The sequence below is a fragment of the Oncorhynchus keta genome, unplaced genomic scaffold, assembly GCF_023373465.1.
Source record: "Oncorhynchus keta strain PuntledgeMale-10-30-2019 unplaced genomic scaffold, Oket_V2 Un_contig_2200_pilon_pilon, whole genome shotgun sequence".
Taxonomy (NCBI): Eukaryota; Metazoa; Chordata; class Actinopteri; order Salmoniformes; family Salmonidae; genus Oncorhynchus; species Oncorhynchus keta.
Window position 1 is genome coordinate 88,585 of NW_026282713.1, and position 16,201 is coordinate 104,785.

Here is a 16,201-nt window from a genome sequence, read left to right on the forward strand (position 1 = left end):
AAGCCACGCCTTATCTCAGCTCACGAGTCATCATAGCAGCACCGACTCGTAGCACGTGCTCCAGCAGGTATGTCTCACTGGTCACCCCCAAAGCCAATTCTTCCTTTGGTCATCTTTCCTTCCAGTTCTCTGCTGCCAATGACTGGAACGAACTGCAAAAATCACTGAAGCTGGAGACTCATATCTCCCTCACCTGCTTTAAGCACCAGCTGTCAGAGCAGCTTACAGATCACTGCACCTGTACATAGCCCAGCTGTAAACAGCCCATCTATCTACCTACCTCATCCCCATACTGTATTTATTTATTTATCTTGCTCCTTTGCACCCCAGTATCTCTACTTGCACATTCATCCTCTGCACATCTACCATTCCAGTGTTTAATTGCTCTATTGTAATTATTTTGCCACCATGGTCTATTTATTGCCTTAACTCCCTTATCTTACCTCACCTCATTTGCACTCAGTGTATATAGACTTTTTGTTTTCTTTTGTTCTACTGTATTATTGACTATGTTTTGTTTATTCCATGTGTAACTCTGTGTTGTTGTATGTGTCGAATTTCTATGCTTTATCTTGGCCAGGTCGCAGTTGCAAATGAGAACTTGTTCTCAACTAACCTACCTGGTTAAATAAAAGTGAAATAAAATAAATAAAAAATAAAATCCTTCATTTGTACATCCTTTTCCTGTGAATGGGGAATATTCTTGAGTCGGTTCCATTACTATCATATGCTTGAGTCTGTTCCATTACTGTCATATGCTTGAGTCTGTTCCATTGCTATCATATGCTTGAGTCTGTTCCATTGCTATCATATGCTTGAGTCTGTTCCATTGCTATCATATGCTTGAGTCTGTTCCATTGCTATCATATGCTTGAGTCTGTTCCATTGCTATCATATGCTTGAGTCTGTTCCATTGCTATCATATGCTTGAGTCTGTTCCATTACTATCATATGCTTGAGTCTGTTCCATTTGCTATCATATGCTTGAGTCTGTTCCATTGCTATCATATGCTTGAGTCTGTTCCATTGCTATCATATGCTTGAGTCTGTTCATTGCTATCATATGCTTTCTGTTCCATTAGTCATATGCTTGAGTCTGTTCCATTACTGTTCCATTATCATATGCTTGAGTCTGTTCTGTTACTATCATATGCTTGAGTCTGTTCCATTACTATCATATGCTTGAGTCTGTTGGTTGCTATCATATGCTTGAGTCTGTTCCATTACTATCATATGCTTAGTCTGTTCCATTACTATATATGCTTGAGTCTGTTCCATTACTATCATATGCTTGAGTCTGTTCCATTGCTATCATATTATTGAGTCTGTTCCATTACTATCTTCCTCTGTACAAAATGTGCTCCAGATGTTTTGTGGGGTTGCATTGACATTGACATTGCGTAACACCTAGCCCTTCTCTGAATTCCTAGAGACCCAATGGTTTTTATTATAACCTCAAATGGGAAGCACTCTATCTCCCTATATAGTGCACTACATTTTGACCAGGGCCTATAGAGCACTAGGGAATAGGGTGTTTTTTGGAGCATGTTGATTATAGTTGTCCAGAAATGGCTGATTATGTGATTTCATGTTCACTCAGGCCTCCTTGCTCTGGACTGGACCTCTGGATTCACACAGGAGATGCTTTGTTCTGCCAAGACAACCGATAGGAGGGCAGACAATAAACAGATCAATATTTACAATGTTGTTTGTACTCCACTTGTTACCGTTTTCTCAGGGCAACTGGCCACAAATCTTACTGCTGTGGTTGCACATCTCTCTCTAACTTCTGGATTAGCCCATTTAAAGAAAATATAAGTCAAGTTCATGGGGCGTTGCGTTCATGCGGGCTAGTCCCTCCCATAACACAAAACACCATTCAGCAGCATGTCAACACACTCTCATGTTGAGAAGAAGAAGAAACCGTTAAAGGAATCGGACAATCTATTTTCTGGACTTAAAGATCTTGGGCTTCAGCAAGACCAACTCTGAAGTGAACTGCTTATCCAAACTGTTGTTTTTATTATAACCAAATACAGAAATGGGAAGAATACTTATCTGCGTAAAACCGACGTTCATTTTCGTCTGTGTCTTGATCTGTGTAAGTGATCGTATTCGAGTAGATAAACCCGTTTTTATAGGACCATGTTGCCAATTATGGCTCTCGATACACGTTTTTTAATACGACATTATTTGTTTACATTATTGCTGGTTATTTTTGTAACTTCACCGCAGTTAGAGTTGCAGTTTACACGGGACGCTTTCATCAACAATAATGAGCCGATTGTTTTATAGTGCAGTATCAAGACAAGCGCTAAAATTAAATACAAATGTTGTATTTAATGTTGCAGTTGGGCTGCTGGGCTTTAATCTTTCACTGGAACACGTTTTTAGCTTTGGTTTGTGGGTGTGTTCAGCTTACTTATTTATTTTTCGGCCTTTTAATTTGGCCCCTATTTGTTTATTATCTGCTAAATATCTTACATTTTTTTGTTATGTTTATTCTCATCTTCAAATAGACCTACTGACCTTAGTTATCACGTATTTGTCAGAATATTAGGATAGTCAATAACTGATATTCGATTTTTATAACCAGCCGACTAAGTAAATATTTCAGCTATTCATTTCTTAATCATGTATAATTTCTTAGTCTATTTATAAATGAGGTATAATATATGTAAATACAATTTACTATCTGCTTACAAACCATTTGTAGATGGCGATGGTCAAATGCATTATTGAAGAATTATATGAAGAAATGGATCCCTCAACTCTCCTCTGAAATAAATGACTGTATCAACCTTTACTGTGCATTATCAGTAGAATTCTCAGAATAATACCCTGTACATTGTAATGATTGTATCAACCTTTACTGTGCATTATCAGTAGAATTCTCAGAATAATACCCTGTACATTGTAATGATTGTATCAACCTTTACTGTGCATTATCAGTAGAATTCTCAGTATAATACCCTGTACATTGTAATGATTGTATCAACCTTTACTGTGCATTATCAGTAGAATTCTCAGTATAATACCCTGTACATTGTAATGATTGTATCAACCTTTACTGTGCATTATCAGTAGAATTCTCAGTATAATACCCTGTACATTGTAATGATTGTATCAACCTTTACTGTGCATTATCAGTAGAATTCTCAGTATAATACCCTGTACATTGTAATGATTGTATCAACCTTTACTGTGCATTATCAGTAGAATTCTCAGTATAATACCCTGTACATTGTAATGATTGTATCAACCTTTACTGTGCATTATCAGTAGAATTCTCAGAATAATACCCTGTACATTGTAATGATTGTATCAACCTTTACTGTGCATTATCAGTAGAATTCTCAGTATAATACCCTGTACATTGTAATGATTGTATCAACCTTTACTGTGCATTATCAGTAGAATTCTCAGTATAATACCCTGTACATTGTAATGATTGTATCAACCTTTACTGTGCATTATCAGTAGAATTCTCACTATAATACCCTGTACATTGTAATGACTGTATCAACCTTTACTGTGCATTATCAGTAGAATTCTCAGTATAATACCCTGTACATTGTAATGATTGTATCATGTGTTGTATTCTCTTCAGATCATCAGTATAATACCCTACATTGCTGGCCATCACCTTATTTGGACATCAGTACTTCTCACCAATCAGAAGAAGTAATTCTGTTTTTTATAGCTCCTATTACATTTACTAATTATATCATATTGATTTCATTATAATAATGCTGTGCATTAGCCTGGTCCCAGATCTGTTTGTAATGTCTTTCCAACTCCTACAGTGTTTAGCATGACATACCCTGTACATAGGAGTTGTATACAGCATAAACAGATCTGAGACCAGGCTAGAATCCAGCAGTATCATTGTAATATTATGATTATAAACCCACAGTTGCCATATCATTAGTCTGGCTTGTCTTCCTATGCACAGATAGATGAGATTCTGCCTGGGATAGTAGTTATGTATGTCCTAGAAGCAGCAACCCTGGTCCTGTCAATATTTGGGGTCTATGGCGCTCGGAAGGAGAAGAAATGGGTTGTGGTTCTGGTAAGCCTGCCGAGACCTTTCTCAAAGTGTTAGCCTGATGGCGCCGGAAGGAGAAGAAATGGGCTGTGGTTCTGGTAAGCCCTCAAAGTGTTAGCCTGATCCCAGATCTGTTGGTTTGTCTTGGATAATTATCATAGGAGTTGGTTAGAAAGCACAAACAGATCTGGGATCTGGCTACCGACTTGACTTCACTGCTGCAAACTGTTCCTTTCTGATAGGTAATGGCATGCCATACAACTCAACTGGAACCAGTCAACACTTTCCCCATGACATGTTTCCCTTAAAGCGGGATAAGGTTTGAATGAACCTTTAGTATTGATTTTGCTTGACAACATCCAATATGTGTGTGTAGTTTTCTGTAGGTATGTCACTGGCCAGCCTATACCTGTTTGTGGAGTGCGTGAAAGCATATCATTCCAAACACGAGGTACAGTAGTCTATATATATATATATATATATCCATATATCATTGTAATATTATGATTATAAACCCACAGTTATATATTATATATATCTATATATGCACACACAGGTAACTGCCAAAATAATGGAAAACACCAACATAAAGTGGTTTAATAGGGTGTTGGGGCACCACGAGCCAGAACAGCTTTAATGCACCTTGTCATAGATTCTACCAGTGTCTAGAAGTCTATTGGAGTGATGCGAGACCATTCTTTCACAATAAATTCCATCATTTGGTGTTTTGTTGATGGAAAACTCTGTCTCAGGAGCTGCTTCTGAATCTCACATAAGTTTTCAATTGGGTTGAGATCTGGTGACTGAGACAGCAATGGCATATGGTTTTACATCGATATGTTTTCATGCTCATCAAACCATTCAGTGAGCACTCATACCCTTTGGATGGCAGCATATGATCCTTTTTTATTATTTTTAACCTTTATTTAACCTTTTTTAACCTTTATTTAATATTTTTTTAACCTTTTTTTTAACCTTTATTGAACCTTTTTTAACCTTTATTGAACCTTTTTTTACTTTTATTTAACTAGGCAAGTCAGTTAAGAACACATTCTTATTTACAATGACGGCCTACTTGTAAAGCCCCGCTGGTCAAACCCTCCCCTAACCCAGACAACGCTGGGCCAATGGGACTCCCGATCACGGCCGGTTATGATACAGCCCGGGATCGAACCCGGGTCTGTAGTGATCCCCCTTAGACCGCTGCACCACTCGGGAGCCCGAGCCATGGGGAAGTAGCCATGGTAGCCAAAATCATTTTCATACTGTACATGACCCAAAGCATGATGGGATATGAATTGCTTAATTAATGGAGGAACCACACCTGTGTGGAAGCACCTGCTTTTAATATACTCCGTGTCCCTCATTTACTCAGGGGTTTCCATTCGTTTTGGCAGTTACCTGTTTATATCTTCATTTTCTAATTCAACCTTGAGACAATGTTTGTTTGCTGTTCTGGTGAAAAGATATTTGAGAAGTTATTGTATGATGGTGCAATGCATCTGATTCTTGATAATTCAATGTATTGTATCTGTCCTTTTCAAATTTCCAAGCTGATTATAGGTTTCAGCTGTGACTATAACACTGAATGTTAACTTGATTCATTTCAAGATGGAGGAGTTAACCAGAGAGGAACATCTAGCTATGATGCCTCTGAGTGGAGCGAAACAAAAAGATATAGAAACGATATACAACATACAGACTAACGTAAGTCACCTTCATTTAATGCTTCTTATGGTCTCTGCTTGTGCCAATTCAATGTGCCAATTCAATGTGCCAATTCAATGTGCCAATTCAATGTGCCAATTCAATGTGCCAATTCAATGTGCCGATTCAATGTGCCAATTCAATGTGCCAATTCAATGTGCCGATTCAAATTCCCAGAGTGACAATTCAATGTATGTGTGTCTTTAGGGACGGTTTTCCATATTATGTAAACCAAGGCCTGGACTAAAAACACTTTCATTGGAGGTTTCTCCATGGAGGTTTCTCCAGGGAGGTTTCTCCAGGGAGGTTTCTCCATAGAGGTTTCTCCAGGGAGGTTTCTCCAGGGAGGTTTCTCCAGGGAGGTTTCTCCAGGGAGGTTTCTCCATGGAGGTTTCTCCAGGGAGGTTTCTCAGGAGGTTTCTGGAGGTTTCTCCATGGAGGTTTCTCCAGGGAGGTTTCTCCATGGAGGTTTCTCCAGGGAGGTTTCTCCAGGGAGGTTTCTCCAGGGAGGTTTCTCCATGGAGGTTTCTCCATGGAGGTTTCTCCAGGGAGGTTTCTCCAGGGAGGTTTCTCCAGGGAGGTTTCTCCAGGGAGGTTTCTCCAGGGAGGTTTCTCCAGGGAGGTTTCTCCAGGGAGGTTTCTCCAGGGAGGTTTCTCCATGGAGGTTTCTCCAGGGAGGTTTCTCCAGGGAGGTTTCTCCAGGGAGATTTCTCCAGGGAGGTTTCTCCAGGGAGGTTTCTCCAGGGAGGTTTCTCCAGGGAGGTTTCTCCAGGGAGGTTTCTCCAGGGAGGTTTCTCCATGGAGGTTTCTCCAGGGAGGTTTCTCCAGGGAGGTTTCTCCAGGGAGGTTTCTCCAGGGAGGTTTCTCCAGGGAGGTTTCTCCAGGGAGATTTCTCCAGGGAGGTTTATCCAGGGAGATTTCTCCAGGGAGGTTTCTCCAGGGAGGTTTCTCCAGGGAGGTTTCTCCAGGAGGAGGTTTCTCCAGGGAGGTTTCTCCATGGAGGTTTCTCCAGGGAGGTTTCTCCATGGAGGTTTCTCCAGGGAGGTTTCTCCAGGGAGGTTTCTCCAGGGAGGTTTCTCCAGGGAGGTTTCTCCAGGGAGGTTTCTCCAGGGAGGTTTCTCCAGGGAGGTTTCTCCAGGGAGGTTTCTCCAGGGAGGTTTCTCCAGGGAGGTTTCTCCAGGGAGGTTTCTCCATGGAGGTTTCTCCATGGAGGTTTCTCCAGGGAGGTTTCTCCAGGCCTTAACTATATTTGGTAATTGTTTGCCTAATTGTTTTTAAAATGCCTGTTGTTCTGTTTCCTTCACTTTCAGTTCAAATGCTGTGGGCTCGTACAAGGCTACCAAGACTGGGGCACAGACATCCCCATCTCCTGTCTCTGTTCTGATGAGGACTCAACAGACTTTAAATGTGTGAGTCTGCTGTGTTAAATAAGTTAACTTGTTGTTGTTGTTGTTATTTGTATGCTGAGTAGGATCTGATTCAGTGTGTCAGTCTGTGTTAAATAAATCTGTTATGTCTTTTGGTAAAGAGCAATACATGTTTTATTCTATTATCTTTCAAATGTGTTTTTAAAACAAAATAAAAAAAGAGACGACGATAAGGACAGTGACAAGACGACCATGAATAAACTGAGGAAGATGTACATGACAATACTCTAAAAGACCAACAAATACCATAGAACACATTTGGACCAGACACATAATGGATGCCATGCTGCAGCCTAGTAATAAATCATGCAGCTAAAGTAAAGCACTGTTTTAAACCTTGTCACATTCTATTTCAGGTTGCTCCTGGTAACAATACAAGATTTGTTATTCACTATCCCAACAGTAATTCATCTGAGGATGATGACCACAAGGGATTAATGGATGAACACATTCTGGTATATGAAAAGGTAAAAACAAGTCATTCCACTACACCAGGGATGGGCAACTGGTGGCCATTTTGAAGGTCCTCAAATCAACTAGCCCATATCAGATAATATTTTTTAGATTGCTAAATTAGGTTAGCAGACAGTTATCTAAACGTGTTATCATGGTCAAATTACTACCCATAGAGCCCTCATTGATGTGGTTCCTCAGTCTCACTATGATGTCATTAAAAACGGCATACATTTCTCACCACCCCATGGCAAAATGTGTAGAGTTGCAGCGAACTTGCTTTAAAACGGCAACATTTTCTCTACACCCCAAGTTAAAATGCGTAGAATTACACCATTTTTTAAATGTGTCTGCTGTCAAGAGGGTGCAACTAAACGGTTTTGCTCGTAATTTTGCTCAAAGTGTTTTGCTGGCAGCTGTGTATCCACTAGAATGTCATAATGCTAGTTGGATCCATAGAGATGACTTGTACAGTACTCATTGATACAATAAACTGATGTTTGTTTAAGTTCTGATATAATACAGAGCTGTATACTCTTGTTTTTCACACAAAATGACAAACTCTTAATTGTCCATTTTCAGCCATGTCTTCCCATCCTGATCTCAGTCGAGAGCAATGCGATCAGCCTGGGAATAGGAATATTAGTAGCACTGACAGCATTATGGGTATGTATTTCTGATATATTTCTGTACTATTTAACTAGGGCCGGGCCTTGCCATTCTGCCTCCATAGGCAAGACCAAAAAATACCAACCCCGCAAAACTAGAATAGTCCCGTAAGCAAAATGACATCTAAAAGACAGATGAATGAAAGTTGAAAATATGTATTTTACAGATGTTGAAGAAACTTATTTTACAGATGTTGAAAATGTGTATTTTACAGATGTTGAAGATACTTATTTTACAGATGTTGAAGAAACTTATTTTACAGATGTTGAAAATGTGTATTTTACAGATGTTGAAAATACTTATTTTACAGATGTTGAAAATGTGTATTTTACAGATGTTGAAAATGTGTATTTTACAGATGTTGAAAATGTGTATTTTACAGATGTTGAAAATGTGTATTTTACAGATGTTGAAAATGTGTATTTTACAGATGTTGAAAATGTGTATTTTACAGATGTTGAAAATACTTATTTTACAGATGTTGAAGAAACTTATTTTACAGATGTTGAAAATGTGTATTTTACAGATGTTGAAAATGTGTATTTTACAGATGTTAAAATCATGCACATTGTTGGTTCTGAATGAAAGTTGAGAATAAGTCATTTATAGACATCTATGTTTGGGCCAAATCAAGGCTGGTCCAGACCGGACAAAATCTGAAACAAACATGATTGGTTCAGATTTGGTCCGGACCAAAACAAATGTCTGTTGGAAATCAAGGCCGGTCCTGAACTGCCGCAAAAAACGTCGCCCAAAAGGTGTCACCTGAAGCCTGCAGTTTGGCCTGAAATGGAATGTTATGAATGCCCATCTACAGTGCATTCAGAAAGTATTCAGACCCCTGAACTTTTTCCCCCAAAAATTATGTTACAGCATTATTCTAAAATGGATTATATAAAACAAGAAATCCTCATCAATCTACACACAATACCCCAGATTTTTTTATATTCTTTTTATTTTAGCAAATGTATTAAAATAAAAAACAGAAATACCTTATTTACATAACTATTCAGACCTCTTGCTTTAAGACTCAAAATTGAGCTCAAGTGCATGCTGTTTCCATTGATCATCCTTGATATGTTTCTACAACTTGATTGGAGTCCATCTGTGGTAAATTCAATTGATTGGACATGATTAAGAAAGGCACCAGACCTGTCTATATAATGTCGAGGCACAGATCTGGTCCATTCAAGGTCCCCAAGGACACAATGGCGTCCATCATTCTTAAATGGAAGAAGTGTGGAACCACCAAGACTCTTCCTAGAGCCGCCCGGCCAAACTGAGTAATTGGGGAAGAAGGGCTTAGGTCAGGGAAGTGACCAAGAACACAATGGTCACTCTGACAGACCTACAGAGTCCCTCTGTGGAAATGGGAAAACCTTCCAGAAGGATAACCATCTGCAGCACTCCACCAATCAGGCCTTTATGATAGAGTGGCCAGACTTCCATTTGGAGTTTGCCAAAAGGCATCTAAAAAATGAGAAACAAGATTATCTGGTCTGATGAAATCAAGATTGAACTCTATGGCCTGAATGCCAAGCATCACGTCTGGAGGAAACCTGGCATCATCCCACCGGTGAAGCATGGCAGTGGCAGCATCATGCTGTGGGGATGTTTTTCAGTTGCAGGGACTGAGAGACTAGTCAGGATCGAGGCAAAGATGAACGGAGCAAAGTACAGAGGAATCCTTGATGAAAATCTGCTCCAGAGCCCTCAGGATCTCAGACTGGGGACAAGGTTCAGCTTCCAACAGGACAACGAGCCTAAGCACACAGCCAAGACAACGCAGGAGTGGCTTTGGGACAAGTCTCTGAATGTCCTCGAGTGGCCCAGCCAGAGCCCAGACATGAACCCGATCTAACATCTCTGGAGAGGCCGGAAAATAGCTGTGCAGCGCTATCCAACCTGACAGAGCTGGAGAGGATCTGCAGAGAAGAATGGAAGAAACTCCCCATCCAACCTGACAGAGCTGGAGAGGATCTGCAGAGAAGAATGGGAGAAACTCCCCATCCAACCTGACAGAGCTGGAGAGGATCTGCAGAGAAGAATGGGAACTCCCCATCCAACCTGACAGAAACTCCCCATCCAACCTGACAGAGCTGGAGAGGATCTGCAGAGAAGAATGGGAGAAACTCCCCATCCAACCTGACAGAGCTGGAGAGGATCTGCAGAGAAGAATGGGAGAAACTCCCCATCCAACCTGACAGAGCTTGAGAGGATCTGCAGAGAAGAATGGGAGAAACTCCACAAATATTGTAGTGTTATATCCAAGAAGACTTGAGACTGTAATTACTGCCAAAGGTGCTTCAACAAAGGACTGAGTAAAGGGTCTGGATACCTATGGAAATGTGTTCATTCAGTTTGTATTTTTTTTAAATTCAGAACATTTTCCCCAAAAAATGATGCCTTGTTTTTATGGGATATTGTGTGTAGATTGATGAGGGGAAAAAAACAATTTAATACATTTTTTGAATAAGGCTGTAACATAACATTTTGAAAAAGTCAACGGGTCTGAATACTCTCTGAATGCATCGTATGTGGTAAGCCTACCGTTTTGTAAAACGCATAAAAACGACATCCGAACAGGACCAAAAAAAAGACATCTAAAATATGTCGTCTCGGGCTTACTGGGGTGTGGGGTGTAGCTTACCATGTTGCCCGCAATGGAATTGTATGAATGCCCATCCATGTGGTAGGCCCATCCATGTGGTAGGCCCATCCATGTGGTAGGCCCATCTTTGGAAAACAGGCCGTTACATTGGCTTTATTAGTCCTGATTCCTGTGACTAATCAATTTGGCAATTTAAGCCCTGAATATCAGCTACCCAACTTTATCAGGAGTTCTCAGGAGCCTATTTGCAATGTTTTTACATTGTAAATATTTTATTTTTCATTGTGATCAGCTTGTCAAAACTGGACAGATACCAACTTGAAACCACTGATCATGACAACGGGATGAAACTCCTGGACAACAGCTGTGATTATTCATTTCACTTTGAACTGTCCTGTTTTTAGGACATGTTTGTTTGTTATAATGACAGCAAATGTTCTATTTGATTGACCGCCGTTTAGGTCAGGCTATTTGATTGATCTCCGTTTAGGTCAGGCTATTTGATTGACCTCCGTTTAGGTCAGGCTATTTGATTGACCTCCGTTTAGGTCAGGCTATTTGATTGACCTCCGTTTAGGTCAGGCTATTTGATTGACCTCCGTTTAGGTCAGGCTATTTGATTGACCTCCGTTTAGGTCAGGCTATTTGATTGACCTCCATTTAGGTCAGGCTATTTGATTGATCTCCGTTTAGGTCAGGCTATTTGATTGACCTCCGTTTAGGTCAGGCTATTTGATTGACCTCCGTTTAGGTCAGGCTATTTGATTGACCTCCGTTTAGGTCAGGCTATTTGATTGACCTCCGTTTAGGTCAGGCTATTTGATTGACCTCCGTTTAGGTCAGGCTATTTGATTGACCTCTGTTTAGGTCAGGCTATTTGATTGACCTCCGTTTAGGTCAGGCTATTTGATTGACCTCCGTTTAGGTCAGGCTATTTGATTGGAGAAAGCTGCATGATGTAAAAAAGTGTGTCTCATTACATTTTATCTCCAGCCTGTAGGCTACAGAGAAGGTCACATACTCTTTCTTACATATCCTAAATCTACTACATTATTTATGTTAGATAATTTTTTCCCGGTATGTTGGTTGAGTGATCAGAGATGCGTCTCTCCAACTGCACCCTGGGGGAAGGACAAGCAAATCATTTAGCACCTTTGACAATGTGGGGCCTGCTTATCAAAGGGTGGCATTAGCGCTCACATAAAAAGCCCATATGCCACTGGTTGAGAGATTGTTTTGGGGCAGAATTATGTGAGGTTCTATGTGTTGTTGTTGGTGGGTCTTAGCAGTTTAGCTCAGAAAATGCTGCCCTCGTCAATCAGTGGGCCGGCCGTGTATTTAACCTTTCCAGGGTTGCAGTCAATTACATTTTTTTCAATTCAGTCAATTGAAATTCAATGCACAAATTGAAAATTGTCCATAGTTTTGTATGTGGATTTTTCAATTCAGGAAGTGAATTTCAATTGACTCGACCTGAATTTAAAACTTAATTGAACCAAATGCTGTTCCATACTCTTTTTTTACCATAGGTGTTGAGTGTAGGTCTATTAGATCCATTATCTATCACACCCCAACGCTGTACCACAGTGATTTTTACCATAGGTGTTGAGTGTAGGCCTATTAGATTGAACCATCATCTATCACACTCAGCATCTGGTCACCTGCTCCGTCAATCCTGACTGAACCGTTACTGTGTGTCTGGTCCTCAGGATGTTGGAGTTGTCCTGGCCATCACAATACTCTGCCAGATGAGAAGAAAGGTTGATGTGCCACCTGTGATCTTCACCTCTCAACCACCTCAATACAGGGAGCTGTGTGACACAGCAGAGAGTGTCTGAAATGAAATGGTCCTCTTATGAAGGAGACTCAATGCACTAGTCTGAGTGCCAGTCTGTTTGTGCCATCATGACAACTCCTGTCACTCATTTGTGTCAAGCCAAACATGACAATGGGTGACAAAGAGTTGGCTTGGCAATGACAGCAATGGAGTTGTCATTGGCCAGACCACAAACAGATCTGGGATCAGGTTAGCAATGCATCCATATTATGTACATACTCATAACACACATGAAAGGACAACTCAGGACATTATTAGACATTAGACATCTCTACTGTGTTGTCCAAAGTATTACTGTTCAACTGATTATCCATCTGACTGCCAGCAAGAGTCTTCTTATTGGCTGTCAAAGGTTCTGTAAAACCTGTGGTTTGTTTTTCTGTTGTAAATAATTGGTAACCATTTAACCATTGAAGTGCCTCAGTGTTGGTTACAGTGTCTTGAATAAAGGGACAAGCATCTTTTAACATTATGTTCCTTTTATTCGACAACCAACATCTCTTAAAAATATTCCTCTTTTCATCCTGTTCTCTCCTCTCATCCTCCTCTCTTCCTCTTCCTCCTGTTCTCTCCTCTCAACCTCTCTCTTCCTCTTCCTCCTGTTCTCTCCTCTCATCTTCCTCTTCCTCCTATTCTCTCCTCTCATCCTCCTCTCTCTTCCTCTTTTCCTCCTGTTCTCTCCTCTCATCCTCCTCTCTTCCTCTTTTCATCCTGTTCTCTCCTCTCAACCTCTCTCTTCCTCTTCCTCCTGTTCTCTCCTCTCATCCTCCTCTCTCTTCCTCTTCCTCCTGTTCTCTCCTCTCATCCTTCTCTCTTCCTCTTTTCATCCTGTTCTCTCCTCTCATCCTCCTCTCTTCCTCTTTTCCTCCTGTTCTCTCCTCTCATCCTCCTCTCTTCCTCTTCCTCCTGTTCTCTCCTCTCATCCTCCTTTCTCTTCCTATTTTCCTCGTGTTCTCTCCTCTCATCCTCCTCTCTTTCTCTTTTCCTCCTGTTCTCTCCTCTCATCCTCCTCTCTCTTCCTCTTCCTCCTGTTCTCTCCTCTCATCCTTCTCTCTTCCTCTTTTCTTCCTGTTCTCTCCTCTCATCCTCCTCTCTCTTCCTCTTCCTCCTGTTCTCTCCTCTCATCCTCCTCTTTCTTCCTCTTCCTCCTGTTCTCTCCTCTCATCCTCCTCTCTCTTCCTCTTTTCCTCCTGTTCTCTCCTCTCATCCTCCTCTCTCTTCCTCTTTTCCTCCTGTTCTCTCCTCTCATCCTCCCCTCTTCCTCTTTTCCTCCTGTTCTCTCCTCTCATCCTCCTCTCTCTTCCTCTTTTCCTCCTGTTCTCTCCTCTCATCCTCCTGTTCTCTCCTCTCATCCTCCTGTTCTCTCCTCTCATCCTCCTCTCTCTTCCTCTTCCTCCTGTTCTCTCCTCTCATCCTCCTCTCTCTTCCTCTTCCTCCTGTTCTCTCCTCTCATCCTCCTCTCTCTTCCTCTTTTCCTCCTGTTCTCTCCTCTCATCCTCCTCTCTCTTCCTCTTTTCCTCCTGTTCTCTCCTCTCATCCTCCTCTCTCTTCCTCTTTTCCTCCTGTTCTCTCCTCTCATCCTCCCCTCTTCCTCTTTTCCTCCTGTTCTCTCCTCTCATCCTCCTGTTCTCTCCTCTCATCCTCCTCTCTCTTCCTCTTCCTCCTGTTCTCTCCTCTCATCCTCCTCTCTCTTCCTCTTCCTCCTGTTCTCTCCTCTCATCCTCATCTCTCTTCCTCTTTTCCTCCTGTTCTCTCCTCTCATCCTCCTCTCTCTTCCTCTTTTCCTCCTGTTCTCTCCTCTCATCCTCCCCTCTTCCTCTTTTCCTCCTGTTCTCTCCTCTCATCCTCCTGTTCTCTCCTCTCATCCTCCTGTTCTCTCCTGTCATCCTCCCCTCTTCCTCTTTTTCTCCTGTTCTCTCCTCTCATCCTCCTGTTCTCTCCTCTCATCCTCCCCTCTTCCTCTTTTTCTCCTGTTCTCTCCTCTCATCCTCCTGTTCTCTCCTCTCATCCTCTCCTCCTCCTGTCTTTCACACTCCTTCATCTCTTTCTCTCTCCTCTTCTGTTCTGCCTTCTGTCTTTCTCTGCTTCCTTTCTCTTCCTCTCCTCCTTCTCTTGTTTCTTCAACTTGTCTTTCTGTTTCTTCGAACTGAATACAGTCTGATACAGGGGGAAAAGTTGATTAAAACAATGAATACGTAATGAAGGACTCTAAACGGTATGATATTAAACCAGTGGTTGTAGCCCGGGTACCAGTCTGTTTAGCTATCATTCCACTCCTTGTCACTCCTTGTCATGCTAAACATTTGGCATGTGACACGGAGTACAAGGGGTGGAATGTTCACTCAACAGACTGGCACCCAGGCTACTGTAGTACATACTCATAATATCATTTTACGTTCATTCAATAAACTACTTTGTTCTATTTGCCTGTGTGGCAGAAGTTTCCTTGGCAACGTGCTGCGATGATGTGGTTCCATGGTCATGGCTCCCCAAATGACCTGCTTTGCACTGTGAAATCACAGGAGGGCAGTAGATATTAACTCATCAAGTTAGTTAAATGCACACATCCTAGAGAGAGGGGCCTAGCCTGTTCCCAGATCTGTTTGTGTTATCATGTGTTTGGCATGACAAGCAGAGGCATGATGGCACAAACAGACTGGTTCCCAGGCTAAGAAGGGCCCCTGATATTTCCTGATGGTCCTCCAGCTATAGCTGGTACTCCAGCGTATCTCTCTCTTTAGCTGTTCCACTCTAACCAAAGCTTCTTCTGGTTAACTCTGTTATCCTCTAAATCTATCATCTCGTTTTCCTCCTGGTTATCTCTGTGCATGTTTTTTTTCTCTCTCCTTCTCCAGCTCTACCTCCTCCTTCTTCTCAGCTCTCTCCATCTCCACATGCACTGTTTCTCTCTCTCTTCCTTCCCTTCAGCTCTCTCCATCTCCACATGCACTGTTTCTCTCTCTCTTCCTTCCCTTCTGCTCTCTCCATCTCCACATGCACTGTTTCTCTCTCTTCCTTCCCTTCTGCTCTCTCCATCTCCACATGCACTGTTTCTCTCTCTCTCTTCTTTCCCATCTGCTCTCTCCATCTCCACATGCACTGTTTCTCTCTCTCTTCCTTCCCTTCTGCTCTCTCCATCTCCACATGCACTGTTTCTCTCTCTCTCTTCCTTCCCTTCTGCTCTCTCCATCTCCACATGCACTGTTTCTCTCTCTCTCTTCCTTCCCTTCAGCTCTCTCCATCTCCACATGCACTGTTTCTCTCTCTCTTCCTTCCCTTCTGCTCTCTCCATCTCCACATGCACCTTTTCTCTCTTTTCTCTCAAGCTCTACCTCCTCCTTCTCTTCTCTTGTCCTCCATCTCCAACTCTGCCTCTTCCTTCCCTTCTCTCTCTCCATCTTAATTAGATCCTTCCATTCCAACTCCCCATCTTGCTTCAAATGTAACAA

General features: G+C 41.7%; 1 protein-coding gene across 1 annotated transcript; it reads left to right on the forward strand.

Moving 5' to 3' along the window:
- The first annotated feature begins 3,961 nt into the window (after positions 1–3,961).
- On the forward strand, positions 3,962–13,219 carry LOC127921324 (uncharacterized). Its single transcript, XM_052505035.1, has 6 exons — positions 3,962–4,072; positions 5,660–5,755; positions 7,066–7,164; positions 7,539–7,649; positions 8,218–8,301; positions 12,625–13,219. Exons 1-6 carry the CDS (start codon positions 3,986–3,988, stop codon positions 12,751–12,753), a joined length of 606 nt encoding a protein of 201 aa, XP_052360995.1. The 5' UTR covers positions 3,962–3,985; the 3' UTR covers positions 12,754–13,219.
- The last annotated feature ends 2,982 nt before the right edge of the window (positions 13,220–16,201 follow it).

Bases quoted from the DNA above. Each gene is read 5' to 3' on its own strand.
- LOC127921324 (XM_052505035.1), top strand. From the start codon at position 3,986: ATGTATGTCCTAGAAGCAGCAACCCTGGTCCTGTCAATATTTGGGGTC. The intron at 7,165-7,538 runs GTGAGTCTGCTG...ATTCTATTTCAG, and splicing joins ACTCAACAGACTTTAAATGT to GTTGCTCCTGGTAACAATAC. The intron at 8,302-12,624 runs GTATGTATTTCT...TCTGGTCCTCAG, and splicing joins TAGCACTGACAGCATTATGG to GATGTTGGAGTTGTCCTGGC.